The sequence below is a fragment of the Anopheles nili genome, chromosome 2 (assembly GCF_943737925.1).
Source record: "Anopheles nili chromosome 2, idAnoNiliSN_F5_01, whole genome shotgun sequence".
In the NCBI taxonomy this organism is placed as follows: domain Eukaryota; kingdom Metazoa; phylum Arthropoda; class Insecta; order Diptera; family Culicidae; genus Anopheles; species Anopheles nili.
The window spans coordinates 67,719,861-67,734,566 of NC_071291.1; the positions used below are offsets into that span (position 1 = coordinate 67,719,861).

Consider the following 14,706-nt stretch of genomic DNA (forward strand, 5'->3'; position numbering starts at 1 on the left):
CATCAGTGGAATCAGATTCAAGGTGCCGAGCGACAAAATGGCGGGCCCACGTCAGCTACCCTTCTCTCGCGCAGTGAGATACGATCGACGAGCAGGCGGATTCTCTGCTCTGCATTCGAGCCCGATCGGTTGCCTTGGCGATGTAAACGCGAGGAGGATTTGTAAATCATCGATCGACCGGTTTTGGGGCTGCGTAAGTGCTTATCTACCGTGCGCGATCGAGTTGATTTCGGAGGGAAACGATTCCACATCCCGTGGGCTTCCATTATGCGGTTAACGATGGCACAAGGACGAGCCCGGGGTGGTGTGATCGTGTGAGAGGATAGAACGAGCATCGTGGAATGCGCGATCGATTGATGGGAAGGATGATTGAACTTGCCAGACGTCCTCGCCAAGAATGGCGTTCTTCTGAACGCCTTGCAAGATGTGCCACGTACCCATCGAGCTCTTCGAGGCCATATGCCAGGCTCTCCTCTTCAACCCATGGGGCGACCATTTTCGAACAGAAAAAGGAGGGAGCGAGATCTCACCCTCGATAAAAAAAACACTAATGCCACCCGCCCATCTTGCTCTGGGGGTGGTGGTTGTCATTAAAACTAATGACGCAGCACGAGCAAGCGAGATTCCAATACGCGGTCTGGCGTGGAACGGCCGCCAATTGAACGTTTCGTTTCGGCCACCGGTCAAACGTTTGACCGGTCCGAAATAAATCCAATTACGCCACTCTAGAGCTAGAGCACGGCGGAAACACATGAAACTTAATTTCGAGCCAATGAGAGCGGGCCAGTGTCTATTAGAGTCGGTGTTTTTTTTTCTTGCCCCTTTTGGAGGGGGTTGTTTCAAAAAAAAAAAAAAACCGTAACCGATCCGGTGGAGCTGGTGGGCCTCAGAATCAGTGCCCCACACACACACACGCTGGTTTTGGAGCGGCCATTTTGAGGCAGGAAGAGAAGAGAAATAAAAGTGCTTCCCCCGGTGGTGGTCGATTTCGTCGAAGCAATTATTGGTGTCTATCTTTCGTTCATTAGTGGGCCGCTTCTGAACCTCCCCGAGAGGGTGGTAGCGCAGTGGAGAAAAAAATCCGTTCCATTTCGAACGCTTTAAGCTTCTTTTTTTTTATCTAGCCACCCCTTTCGTGGAGCCACAAGAAAGTGGGTTGCGCCCGGAGGTGGGTAATTCCGGGGTTGTTTTTATTCCAATGCCTCCCATTTTCAGCCCCCGGGGAAGGCAATGAAAAAAAGGCTAAATTAACTTCACGGTGCGTTCCGGGTTAGAAAAGCGCCCGCAGGTTTGAAGCCAAGGTGGGGCGAAATACTAAGAAAAATAAAAACGAGCCCCAAGTTCTCGACCGGTCACGGACGTTTTGGCGCCCACCTTTTCCGACGAATCACGGACAGTATTGAGACTCACGCTAACGGATCGCTTATTACGTTCGGAGCCGTAAGAAACATGGCGACGAGAACGTCTCGTGAGGGAGTTTTTGATGCCATAAACTCCACGACGAACGACTGCTGGAGCTGGTTCGACGACCGATGGACCATATTTCGTCGACTTTACGCTTAAAGATCCACTCAAGAACGAACGAACGGGGTTTTGCTTTAGAGGTGGCTTCCTTGGAAGGGTTAACAGTGCGGTGCTGACACTCAGGAGGGGGGCTTTAATTTAAATTACATTTTCCGAAACTCGAAAGGGGGATCTATCTTCGATCGAACCAGCGCATTTCAGCCCACACCCTTCATATTGCCTTCGCTTAATTTATCTCCTGCGACGCGCTTGTGCAATAACAATTTTGATGACATCGAATGATCGTTCGGTGGGACGTAAAGGGATGTTCGAGGCGCGGAAACCTCTGGAGGGAGCGCTGTGTTTTTATGTCCTACTCTATCTCTCTCTCTGCTTCTCTCTTTTTGCCTTCCCAAAAAAAAAACGCCACGCTTCGCGCTTGGATGCTTCGCCACCGAAAAGGAAGGGATCGTCATTTCCGGCTTCAATTTTACCCGTACCCGCGGAAAATTGCCCCCCACCTATAGCACCTTCGCATGCGCAACAGCCGATTTTTGAGCAGCAATCGAGTGCGTGTGTGTGAGAGTGTTTTTTTACTCTGTTTTGGAATACCTTCCTCAAGCCCAACCCGACTTTACGATGACGAGAATTTAGGTTGATCAGTTTAGAGCGGTTTTCCCTCTCTCTCTCTCTTTCTCTATTACCGGCTTGTCTTCATGCTGCCTCGCTTTCACACCGCTGTAGATTCATTCATCTCCATCATCCCATTCACCGTCTCTGGTGGAGCGATTTCCAGTTCGACCGAAAAGCTCATTTGCATGTCGGTTGATCGGTTGGTTGATTCGCGCTGCTCTTCTTTTTCTCCTTCCTGTTGCTTTTTGTCTTTCCATTGCTGACGGTTGATCCCCGGTTGCGGCCCAGCTGGCCATTTGAACCATCGTTCACGCAACACAGTGTCCCATTCGCAACAGCAAAACGGCCCGGAGATGGATGGATCGGTTTTAAATGCCGTTTGGCAACGTTCATCCGCCACGGTGCGGCTCGCCGGATTGGATCCGTGAAATCGACCTCGAAAGCTCCGGCTCGAAGATGAGGCAAAATCAACGCCACTCAACGACGGGGTGGGTGCTAGGGTTGCTTTTTGTTCGCCACCCCTTTTCAATGCAACCCCACGACGAGCTAACTGCTCTGTTATGAGGCGCATTATTCGGCTTCTTGCAGAAAACGTGCGAGAAAGGACAACCGAAAACGACGATCATTAACCGGCAAAGTACCGTCCCCGTTCGGTAAGGGGGTAGCTTTCGGCATCGGCAATTGCTCCGATAATTACTCTTTGAAAACTGGACCACTTTCCGAGGCTGTCAAAATGGTTGCGCACACCGATAGTGGCGCAATGAGGCCATGAGTCTGAGATTAGACCCGCGCAAATGGCTGCGGCTTGCGTACGGGTCCATTACGCCCTTGTCGAAGCCGATGGACGACCGTCTCGAGGGCTGGATTTGAAAGTTTCACAACCGTACAAGAGGGGGAGAAGATGTTTAGAAGAAGTATACCTCATGAAAGCTAGCTAAGGTCCAAACAACGGGCGTAATTACTTTCGCTTGGTAATAATTGCTAGAGTAAGTACGTCCTTTTATGGAAATCATGCATCATAACGAGCAACTGCTGGTAAATGGTCCCTCCCACACGCCGTTAGATCGATGAACCATAAATTCTCGTCGCAATAAATAATGCAATGCAACTCCGATCCCAAACACCGCCGTTAGAAAATACGGAAGCCTCATTAGCAGGCGGCAAAGCTTAACTGCGGTCGTCACGACCGGTTCGATTTATCGAATAACCGCGGCAAACGATTAAACTGATTAATGTTTACCGATACGCGGAACTATCGGAACGCAGAACATTACTCTCCCAGCGTCGGCATTCGTGCAGGAAGTTCCGTTCGTGCCAGCAAGCGCGCCCTCCCAACGCCACCCGACGAAAGTAACGCCAGCCGTCCACCGAGGGTTGATTTATTTGTAAACAATCTGATTTACAGCCCCCAGCGTGGTCGCGATGCAGCCATTGCTGTTTCTCCCATGAGCGTAGATATAACAGCCAAGCAAAGCGTCCAAAACGGAGTCCGTACGATGAACGGAAGCCCCCAAAAGCGACGTTTTGTTTCGTTGCAAAACGAAAGACTTGCGCGAGTGTATACCCAGAAACAAGCGACGAACCCGACGGATACGGATTGGACGTGAGCTGCAGAAAATGGCAAGGGCGAATCCGTTCGTGCTCGATGCACCGACGATCCTTAAACACGTGCACACACACACGTACGTGGACACATTTTCCATCGATGGAGGGCAATAAGGGCCGTGATTACTAGTGGTAAATCAGCCAATCGGATCGAATTAAAAGAGGGCGGTGTCTATAATTGCCGATCTGCGTTCACCCAGCGAGAGGCTGTGAGATGGGCGTGAAAGAGATCGCATGATATTGGGTGGTACGTGTGCGAGAGTGAACCACCGCCGGCGCACGAAATCAGAGCGAGCGCGTGAAAAGTGAGACAAGGTTCATAGCTCTTTCTCGCTCTCACGCGAAGGGCTATTCGCACTCACCTGGTGGAAAAAGTGAGATAGCGACACCAAAACCATACCGTACAATCTCAGCACACGTGAATGAAGGAGACAAAGTGTGTGTGAGAGAGAGCGCGAATTGTAAACCTTGCTCAGCCTGCTGAGTGGTTCTCACTACCAGCTGCATCTCATCTCGGTTCATCTCACCACCAGCGATGAACCGTGAAAACGTCTCATCACGCCAAATGTTTCGACGTTCTTCTTCTGCTTTCTGGTGGCCGTACCGCAGAAAGGTGACCCTTGCCGATTCAGGACCGGTGTCGTTTTCTTCCTGCTGCAGTATTCCTACACCAGAGGCTGAATGTCGCCGCAGTCGCGATGATGTTCTCCATTGCAATGTGCACCCCTTCGTGGAGGGTGTTTTTTTTCCTCCCTCGTCGTCTTGGCCGGGCGTGTTTTCTGCACCACTCTTCATCGGCGTGCTGGACGTTCTCGACATGCCATAAAAAGGAGCACGCGTGTGTGCGCGTGTTTGTGTGTGTGCAAACTACGACGTCGAATTGGCGACGATCGTTAGACCGGCGAAGCGGGAGAAGAAAACGAGCTAAAAGCTATACTCCGCGCGACACACGGACACACCAGAACCGGATAATTTATGCGGCACACTTTAGCCCTAATTGGATCCGCGGCAAATCGAAGACTGGCAGACCGAACCAGGGGTTGGACTGATTTCTTTCGAGCCGTTGTCCTCCGCCGAACATTCCGAACCGGCTCGTGCGCGAATGGGCGTGTAATGGAAATGGCGGGTTGCTTCCTTGAGGTGGAAAACCTGCGGCAGGACGACCCGAGTTTGACGTTGTGAATATTCTCCAATCATCGCACTGTCAAGTAACCATTTCAAATGGTATCCAGAAATGATTACTCACGCCAAACCATCCAGCCAAGGTCAACCGCTGGGGTGAATGCGTCATCCTTTGACGAAAAACCATTTTATTTATCTTATCTCCGGTGCGTTCTGCCACCTGCGGGCTCAGTGATAAAACCACGGCATGGTTTATGGTTTTCTGGTCGGTTGAGGTTGAGGCTAATTTGTCATCCTTCCTGTGCGCGGATGGATTACCGTGATACCGACGCTAGCAAACTTTCTGTGTGTGGATTTGATTTAATTTCAAACGCACCAACCTAAAATCCGCACCCAAGGGATCCAATTTCCTGTCCCGCGGTACAATGCTTTATTTTCGCGATGCCAGCGGTCCATTCAAATAGCGGAATGCAATCAGAGCGCGCGCAATTTGTCGCTCAATCGATCGGTGCAAGGGACAACAGAGGGTTTGCCGTTTTCCCGCCGGAAATTGCGCCCGATTGGGATGGGTTGGGTTTTTCATCCATCTCCCCCAGTGTGAGTCATGCCATTACGTAAAGCCACTCTCGCCCCGCACACGCAACGGTGTTCTGAGACAGGACAGAGATGTGTATCAGATGGGAAAATTCGCTGAAACCGTGCAAATATCTCTAGCGTTCTGATTCACGCCTCGTTAATGAGCGTAGCTGATCAAAAACCACACGCACCACCCTGTGCCGGTGGAGCCGTTTTAGGTAACCGCTAGAAACGGGACCCGGCATCGTAATGAGGGTTCTTATCTCGAGCGGATAAGATTCGCCACCCTTCGCTACGGCGGCTACCTGTTGCGGCAAAACAGAAGACAACGCGCGAGCGCATTTTGAAACGCCCGAAACCCCGGAATGGCCATCGAGAATCGCGTAATCTTATCGGCACCGGCCGTTTTGGGGTGAAGGAAGAAGAAACTCACGAGAGTCGCTGACCATGGAGTCGAGTGGGGTGTATGAGGAGCGCGGTTGGATATGGTGATCAAGCTGATTGATTGGTCATTGATCGGGCGCATGTCTTGCTGGTGCGCCACTGAAGAGGCCCTTGCAAGTGAAAGATTGGAAGCGAACCACTCTGATAGTGGGCTAAATGACGGCTCGAGATTCGGAAGGATGTCGACATCGGAATGGTGTTGTGCAACACGATAGATAGCCCATTCCCATCGGCTATATAACGGGCTGTTCGGTTACAACTCTACATCAGATCCTTATGAGAAACTGCTACTGCTGGAAACCGAACCGAACATCGAACCTTATCGATCTACATCTTCACAGACTGTGGTGTTAAAGTCCAAAACGCGAATGTGCGCTGCGCCATTCAAAAAGTCGAGAGTCTAGTTCACCTCTGTGGCTATAAATAACTAAGTCGCAAAACTCGGACCCCGTGCGATAATGGGGCGCCTGCGTTCAACACTGACCTACCCCTATGAACTAACACCTGGGGACACATAGCTACCCTCCATTCATTCCCAAAACCCCACCCTTATCGCGCCAGCCTTAATCCAAAACCCTTAAGCTTAACCGTACTTACCGAGCATTTTGCTGAGATCGGCGTTGTGCAGATCTGGATTCTCGTCCGCAAGCTTCTTCCGCTCAACCTTCGCCCACACCATAAACGCGTTCATAGGCCGCCGAATCCGAGCCTCCTTAGCACTCTTAAGTCCTCCGTGTGGACCAAGTTTTCCTGCTCCGTGAGGTCCTCCATAAGCCTGCCGTTGATGCAACACTCCATAGTTCGATGCGCAGAACTCGCTCTGGTAGGGTCCGGCCGCCGTTAGTGCGTACCCACCCCATCCACCACCTCCTCCACCACCACCCCCACCACCACCGGGTTCATCCTGACCCGGTAGGATCGTTGGCATCGGAACGTCCTGATGGTGATACGGACTGTACTGGCTCATAAGCGGTGAGCTGGAGAGAAGCGGTGATTGGGACTGCAGCAGGGACGCATTGGAAGAGAGCAGTGGCGAGTGGGACTGCATGAGTGGGGACGCCATCATACCGTTACCGGCCCCTAGCATTCCTGGGCTTGGTGGCGCCAACATGCTACCGTGTTGGGACAACGTGGACAACGGCGAGCTGGCTGCTGGATTGTGCTGTTGCTGCTGTTGCTGCATCGAGTGGACGTAGTCCTCGTAGTTCCGGTGGTAGCTCTGTTGCGGCTGGTGCTGAGGAGAACTGGGAAAAAACAGGAAGAGTTCGATTAGGTCCAGTTTGGGGGACACGTGTGTTCTAATTCTAAAGCCCAACGGAGTGCTCGGAAAGGGCCACTCCAGTGGGTACTTCTGCTGTAGCGTTCGCGTGTTAGCTTAACGATAAGCGGGACGATATGGGTCGACTTGGTAGGTGACATCGACGTCATCACGACTCCGTACCGGTGTCAAAGCCAAGTAGCCGCCCTGTGCTGGAGTTGTTTGCCTTCGACAGTCAACCCTCGGCACTACCAGACGTCGAGATAACGCACGCCAGACCACCAGCGGCGTTGAACAGATCGCTTGAGACTTCTTCCCAATTTGTCGAACGGCGATCACGAGTCCACCCTTAGGGATGTCCCGCACCCAACGGGAGCATGAGCTCGGGAATGTCGTCTGGGAATGATTCATGAGCACGGATAGCACGATCGTGACGATCAGTTTGTGGAGCTTCCGGAGGGGTTTCGCATTGTTTTCGCGGTGTGTTTTCTTGTAGACAGATCCCCCGATAACTGAACTCCCGCGATCTGGCTGGAATCGATTGATCATGACCGATAAAATAGGCTGCTGGTGGAGTTGAAATGTACCGCTATTGCGATTACAACACACGAGGTACTGCGAGCACCGAACCAATGGGTCTAAACGTCACCTCTGCATGGCCTACTGCTGCTAGACAACCAGCAGCTGTTGTCGACTTGTCCACCGGTCCAAGTATTTCCGAGTAGTATACAAATTTGGACCTCCACCGCACAAGGCAGGTTCCAGCTGCAACCACGTGCCACCAACCAGACAACAATGCGATGCAAATCGATGGGTTTCACCCTCTTGGGAACTGGATCAAAACTCCCCCACCTCGGTGCCGTAAAGGCCGGCGGGAACTTGGGAAATTTTTCAAGTTCACCTGGATCCCGACCGAGGGCCTGAGTCCGAATTCGAACATTCGGTTTGATCAGCTGAGGTTTGTTGTGGCTTTGTTTTGCGCTCCCGGTTGCATCACCGGAAGCGACCGCCTGAGAAGTTCTCATCCAAATTATCTTCCTCCTCCCCTCCTGGATCGGGAGGCACCCACTCCACAATGCCCTCAGAAGGCGTATTGTTCTCGGGAGCTTGGACGTGCCTAGATATGGTGATCCCAAAGGTTGGACTGTGCAGAGCTGGCTAAGGCGGCAAAGAACCCCTGTTCCCCAAAGGGGGAGCGAGAACTCAATGCGTGCCGGGACACCTACATCAGGGTCCTCTGAATGGGCAGGACAGTGAGATCTCAGAACCGAGGGTGATTGTTTCCCATTCTCCCAGGGCACGACCTTCCTGGGAATCGGCTCAAACAAAGGGTTTGCGTATGCCACCCTCGGGCGGGCGATCTTCGACGGGGTACTATTTTTGCACTCCAAAAAAGAACTGTCCCGTTTCGAAATCGAAAGTCCAACGAAAGATCGAAAGTTCAACCCGGGGCTGGTATTCGGCGTCAAGTCCAACACCTTCGTGGAAGTCTGCTTCCGCCTAGACTTGATGTGCAAATGCGGCTTCTAGTCTTCCGGGGGCCTGTGGTGACGATTTTGCAGAAAATCTACAAGCAGAGGCCGAGAAGCACACACACACGCTAGAGCGAGAGAGCACGATCGTGGCTGGCTCGGAGAACGGAACGAAAGGGAGGATTGTAATTTTAATACAATAATCAATTGTTCTCAGGCCGGGTTCCAAACATTGCGGGCGCATTCAACCTCCGTGGGGGTGTGTGGGATGGAGACAGCTTTGACACAACGTTTCCCCCTCACTTCCACCCACGAAATGCGGGGAAAAATGGGAAGAAAAGCGGGCCACTGGGACAATCCATCTGGCGGCACAATTTTCTTATATGGAAACAAACAATGGATCAGCTGGTGTGGTTGCTCAGGAGCGAGCACAATGACCCTGGTGTTGGTTCCGGTGTGATGTGGCGGGGGGGGGGGGGGAGGGAAGGAAAAAGTTCGTCCTTGAAAAGGGTGGCGCAACCTTGAGTGACACACAGGTGCATATGCACCGGGGGAGACAAACGAGCGCGTTCTAAGGCCCAAACAATGGAAGGATTACTGTTTCACTTTGCGAGCAGAGTGACGCGAGAACTTGTCAATTGTGCTTGACATTTGACGGGGCTTTTGGGGTTCTTTAGGTGGAGAAATGAAGTACCTACACCAGGGGTCACTTATTCACTCTCGTTTGGAGCTTTAAAAGGCCTTGTTTCTTTCTGCGGTCTTCATGTAAGACGCAATTTCAGCTCCACCTTTAAACGTTATTCAGTTCTGAGGTCTCTTCCATCTCAAACCCTAGCATAGCTGTTCTTTACGTCGTTTAGTCTAAACTAAACCAAACAACACTGCGTACAGCATGTTCCGCTTCGCCGACCATCCGGTTGGTGCTCCAAAGGGCCATAAAAACCATGTCCAGACAGACGGAACAACGACGCGCTCCGAACTTTGCCCTCTGGCCATGAGAACGCCTCCCCTAGTTGCTCAGTTCATGCCCTTCTCGGGGGGTTTTCTTGTCGACATGGCCCTTTCGACTAAGACCCTAGTGGGAAGTGTCTTTCCGTTCGAAGAATTCGCCCGCCTTATGTTTTTGAATATACGACGACGGCGTCATAGGTCTTGGGTCTCCTCATCTAACAGTTCGCTCTGAGGATGGTTTCTTTTGGGCATTCAAACGCCTGCGCACGTCTCAATCACCTGGACGTGCCCAAACCTCCGAGGGCACAAGACAAGCGATCGTAACTCCTTCAACAACGGGCGTGCCACATTTTGGGCCTAGATTTTCAACCCCCCAAAATCTCTCGCATTTTGGCGATGCAACTCAAGCATCTCGCTTTCATCTCGAAGCTCGTGAGTTTCGAGGCCGTGATCAATCGCAATCAAAGCTCCACTGAAACGCCCACGAAGACGCCCGCGTAGATACGCATCGCGACATCCCGAGCGAACATCATCGCGTGCGCACGTGCGCCGAAAGACGCTTTGACCTCTGTGGCAGGAATTGCTGCGAATGCCACCACGTGTTTGCGAGAGAGTGAGAGTTTCGGCATTCACTGGTGGCGTAAACTAACGGTTCACGCGATGCGGCGTGCGTTTGCGCACACAAATGGCGCACGTGCCGGCACGTCCTGGCCCCCATCGGCGGAATATTGTTCACTAGGACCGCCGGTATTCGCGCTCGGTCTTTCAGCTTTTTATGACTCAGTTGGAGCCGGACTTTCGCAACCGGTTTTTTTTTGTCAACTGGCGAGTTGCTGGTGGTATGTTTTACGAGCCGTTCAAAATCACGTAAACTTTTAAGGTGGAACCATCGCAGACGCGTCCGCAATCCGAGACGCTTATCAGTGGCGTCAAACGGCGCACTCGTCGTGAAGGTGACAAAGTTCCCGGTGCCCGATTATGATTGATTCGTCTTCGATGACGGGCTGGGTAGAAATCTCGCGCGAACCGGGAGCCCAGATGTGCTATCATTGCGGTTCCACGATGGGAAGAGCTTCTTGTTCTTCGTTCTTCTCCCGGAGGAACTCGTGATCGTGAACGGAAAGCCCCACCGTCTCAGGGTGATTGATGAAGTGAACGAGCTTTTCTTGTCATCGATGCGGTTTATCTTCTCCCGGTTCGAACGTCTGGCGGAAGCGTTGACGTACTTGGGGTCCAAAAGTTGCCACTGATTAGAGGAACACGCGGACGTTCGATAGCGGTTGTAGATTCTCGACTGAACCAAGCGCTGAAGTACGACCTAAGAACCTGTGAGCAATTGACTATTTGTGGTGCTTTTGAAATCCATTTGTCTGAGATGATTCGCGTAATTAAATTAATCCATATTTTCTGCCAGTAGCTGTGGACTACCAGGTCTAACAAGACCTGCTGATCGGATCCCATCTCACTCACTCAGAACTACTTCATCACGCGAACAATCCTAGGTCCAACGAGCCCCACAAAAAACCCTACGAAACGGGACTCCACCAGGGTTCTTGTCCTTCCTGGAAGCCGGCGTGCGACGATCCGCCGGCAACAGCACACCTCCAACACCTCGCAAGTCATCCTCCAGGGCCAGGTCATCCTCCACCTGGAACCCGAAAGGAAGGCTTGGCTCGTTCGTCAACCGTGCCCGGCACTCGACAACGGCAGATCGACAACGACAGATAAAAACCGACCCTCCCGAGCACCGGGTAGATGGCCCCCAAAAAGGTCGGCAGGTCGGTACGTCGAATCCATCAACGCGGATGGATCACCGAAATCTGCCCTTTTGTCGCCGACGGACAAGATTCCGGCCCAACGATAGGACGCGCCACAAATCATCCCGGTTTCCGCGGGTTCCCTGCCTAGGTCCTACCCGGGCGAGCCGCGAACATTTGGTCTACTTTCCGCGTAAACATCAAACACGAGTCGTTCGCGTATTTTGCCTTCCTTTCTGAGGCTCTGTTTTGGCTTCGGTTTTCGGGGCTTCGGTCTCAGGAGGCCATAAACTACGCCTGCCGCAGCCAGTTGAGGGGTTTTCGGCGAGTGGCTTCAAACGGCCGCCTCAGTCACGGGTATGCCCCCGGTCCAAGGACACCATTCAGCGACATTTAGCGAGGATATTACGGCGCTTTATGGCGGTCATTTTGTGGTCGTCCGAAACCCCGGCAAAACATGCCGCAGCAGCATCAGCAGCACAAAACAAAAAAATGCAGAGAACAAGCAAAGATCAAGGAACCGTACCGATAGCAGGGCGGATTCTCGTTCTGCTCTGTCGGGGGTTCTCGCGTGGACTTTGCGTTCCCGGCTGCTGCAAACCCTCGAAACCCTCGACCCACGGGTATAGCAGATCCCTATCTCAGGAGCGCGAGCTGCGAGAGGATCCTCCCGACTCGAGCTTCTTCAGTAATAACCGGTGCGGTGTTTTGTCGCGCTGGTTTTGCGCCACGGGAACGCGAAACCGACTCCGGTAGAAGTCGTGACATTCGACTCCACGCACCACCAAGCCGCCAGGGGGCTTCGAGCGAAACACATTTTCGTTTAATGTGCCCTGGTGCGCGATACCGTCTTGCGATCTTGCGCTCTTTCCGCGATCGTTGCGGTGAAATTTGGGAAATTATTTCAAACAGTTATTGCCTGCCGCGAGGGTTCATTGTGCCGCTATCTTGCATACCGGCTTCATCAGCAGGCGCATTAGCAGCTCATTCCCTGACGACCGACGAGGACACCGACGCCAGGTACGCCGCATTCTCGGACCATTTTGGTTCGCAATCAATCGCGCGCGCGCTCGCTCGATTAATATGCCGACCGTGTGGTTTCCAGGCTCGCCAAACGTCACCACAATCATAAGCGAAAATCCGACCCACCAAACGGCGGCTTTAGCGCGAGGATCCCAATGGCCGATTGCATCTCGATCGCGCCTTACGGTCACCGAATATTTACGCATCGCGGTGGCGTTTCCGTCGGCGCACCAAATATGTCCGCCGCCGGTGAACGAGGACGTGGACCTGGGAGTAGAACGAAGGAAGAAAAAAAAAAACGCCAGCAAAAAGTCCCGAACCCCACGCTGGCGGCTGATTGGTATTAGCTGATAGGACACGCTGTTGATCGCCGTTTCGTACGCGACTTGGCGCCTGTCCTGAGCGCGCAAAACCCCGCTTTTCGTGCCGATTGTGTGGCGTTAAATATTTTCGGCACTGCCGGCGGTTTTCTGTTTCTTTTCTTTTTTTTTTTTGCTCTCTCATAGCTGTGTTCGAACATCGGCGACAAGTGTTACGCGCTCTGGTGGTGCTCAAGTAGTGTTGTTTTTCCTGTCATATACGCTCGAATCGATGTTCGTACCCCATCCAGTGGCGGGACAAAAACATCGAATCACGTTGTCGCTACAATGACGATGACAACTGTCAAACTCGCGAACGATGACGGTCGATCGAAGTGTACTTAAAAAAAATAGTACAAAACAAGTGACAGTTGATAACCGCACCGCCTGCTAGTAGACGGATGGGGCAGTTTTAAAAAGGAAAAAAAAAAAGATCTCGATGATTATCGGAAACCGGTGGCGAATGTGTTTGTGTTTTTGCCACCCTTTACACCTTCCCGCCTTCACTTCACGCGTGATTCCCCCTTTTGACGCGCGGTTTAAAGTGTTGTTATGCGTTGTTATCGTTTCTGGCGTGACACTCATTTCACGGCTCGGGTGAGTGATAAATTTTCATGAGAGGGAATTCCCTGCGCACTCGCCACTCCCCCCTCCAACCGCTCAATGTGGCTAATAGAATGGGAGGAATTGGCCTCTTTTTTTTTACCCAGTCTATTTCTGCTCCCCCAAAAGGCTACCGGTGGTCAGCAGCGAGCTGTGAAATAGTAATCGCTGTTAAATTAGGTGCTAAAACCGTGTCAACAAACCCGTCGCCTCCCGGTTCCGCCCTACCAGGGCCCCTCCTCAAACCTCCTGGTCATTATCATCCGGTACGGTTCCGATTGGATTGCCAGCGCTAAATTGACCACAGCGGCGTACCCGGTCTTTATCGGGCACGAGCCACCACCCCGTAAAGGGTACGATCGCGTCCATCCATGAAACGGCTATGTGGAGCATAAATCACCCACACACAATTCCCGGGAGCCCAGTCCTTGCGATCGGTGACAGGTTGCAATTATTGTGCCATCATCTTCCCGCGGCCCGGAGGTGGGTACCGATTTTTCACGGCTTCGTGACGCCACCGCTGATAGGGTTCCGCCGGTGAACCCGTTTAATGTCACTATTTATGAGCGCACGGCCGTTCGCTTCACTGCCCCCCGGAGCAGAACGTCTTCAGGGCTTTTCCCCAGTGCCGAAAAAAAAAACAACAACGCCCAGAAACCAGTACGGCACGACGGGCTTTCGTTCGACGGGGTTCGAGGGTGGGCCAAAGGAAAAACTCATCGTTGTCATTAATTTTGTTTTCGTACACCATTACCACTGTTATTATGATGTTTTCAGTTTATCATAAATTACGCGTACGCGGAAAAACGCTTAAGTCGAAAAGTGGCACCCTGTGGGGTTGGGGCACGATCAATGGTGGGGTGTGATTTTTCCGACCACCCTCTCGTGAAGGGTTGGAGGCGTGAGCGTGTGTATGGCAGGAGGACAGCACAAAGAAGGCGTTGGCCGTGCTTGGCCGAGCATGGTCCGGTGTGCCGTCTCCCGGAAACAGTTCACCAAGCGTTAAGACAAGCGCAAGGGTTCGAGGGTTGCCTGTTTCGTTTTGCTTCAGCATGGGGTTGGGCCGGTCAGGTAAGTGAGCTATGTTTTATGCGAACCATTTGGGAGGAATTTGTTCTTCATACATCATACGGCTTGAGTGAAAATTGGATCAAAAATGTGCACCGGAACGCTGCAGTTGCAATTTGTTCTGGCTCTTTTAGGGAGAAAGCAACACGGGAAAAATGACATACTAATAATATACTCTCTAGCAGTGCCAGGCAAGCATTGCAACAGCTCAACAATGCAACTGCATCGTGCAGGTGCATCCATCAGAGGGCACGAAAAAATCAGGCCACCATCAAGCGAATTGTCAGCCGTCCGTTCGGATGATGCTGCAAATATTTCCACACAAACTCTCT

The 14,706-nt window shown here is 52.2% G+C and overlaps 1 protein-coding gene across 1 annotated transcript in view; it reads right to left on the reverse strand.

Moving 5' to 3' along the window:
• The window catches only part of LOC128730914 (putative transcription factor SOX-15), a 45,087-nt gene that overhangs the window by 16,329 nt on the left and 14,052 nt on the right, over window positions 1–14,706 (reverse strand). Inside the window, exon 2 of the mRNA XM_053824004.1 lies at window positions 6,481–7,127. Within this exon, the coding sequence (XP_053679979.1) occupies window positions 6,481–7,127 (647 nt within the window). The remainder of the gene's footprint in view (window positions 1–6,480; window positions 7,128–14,706) is intronic.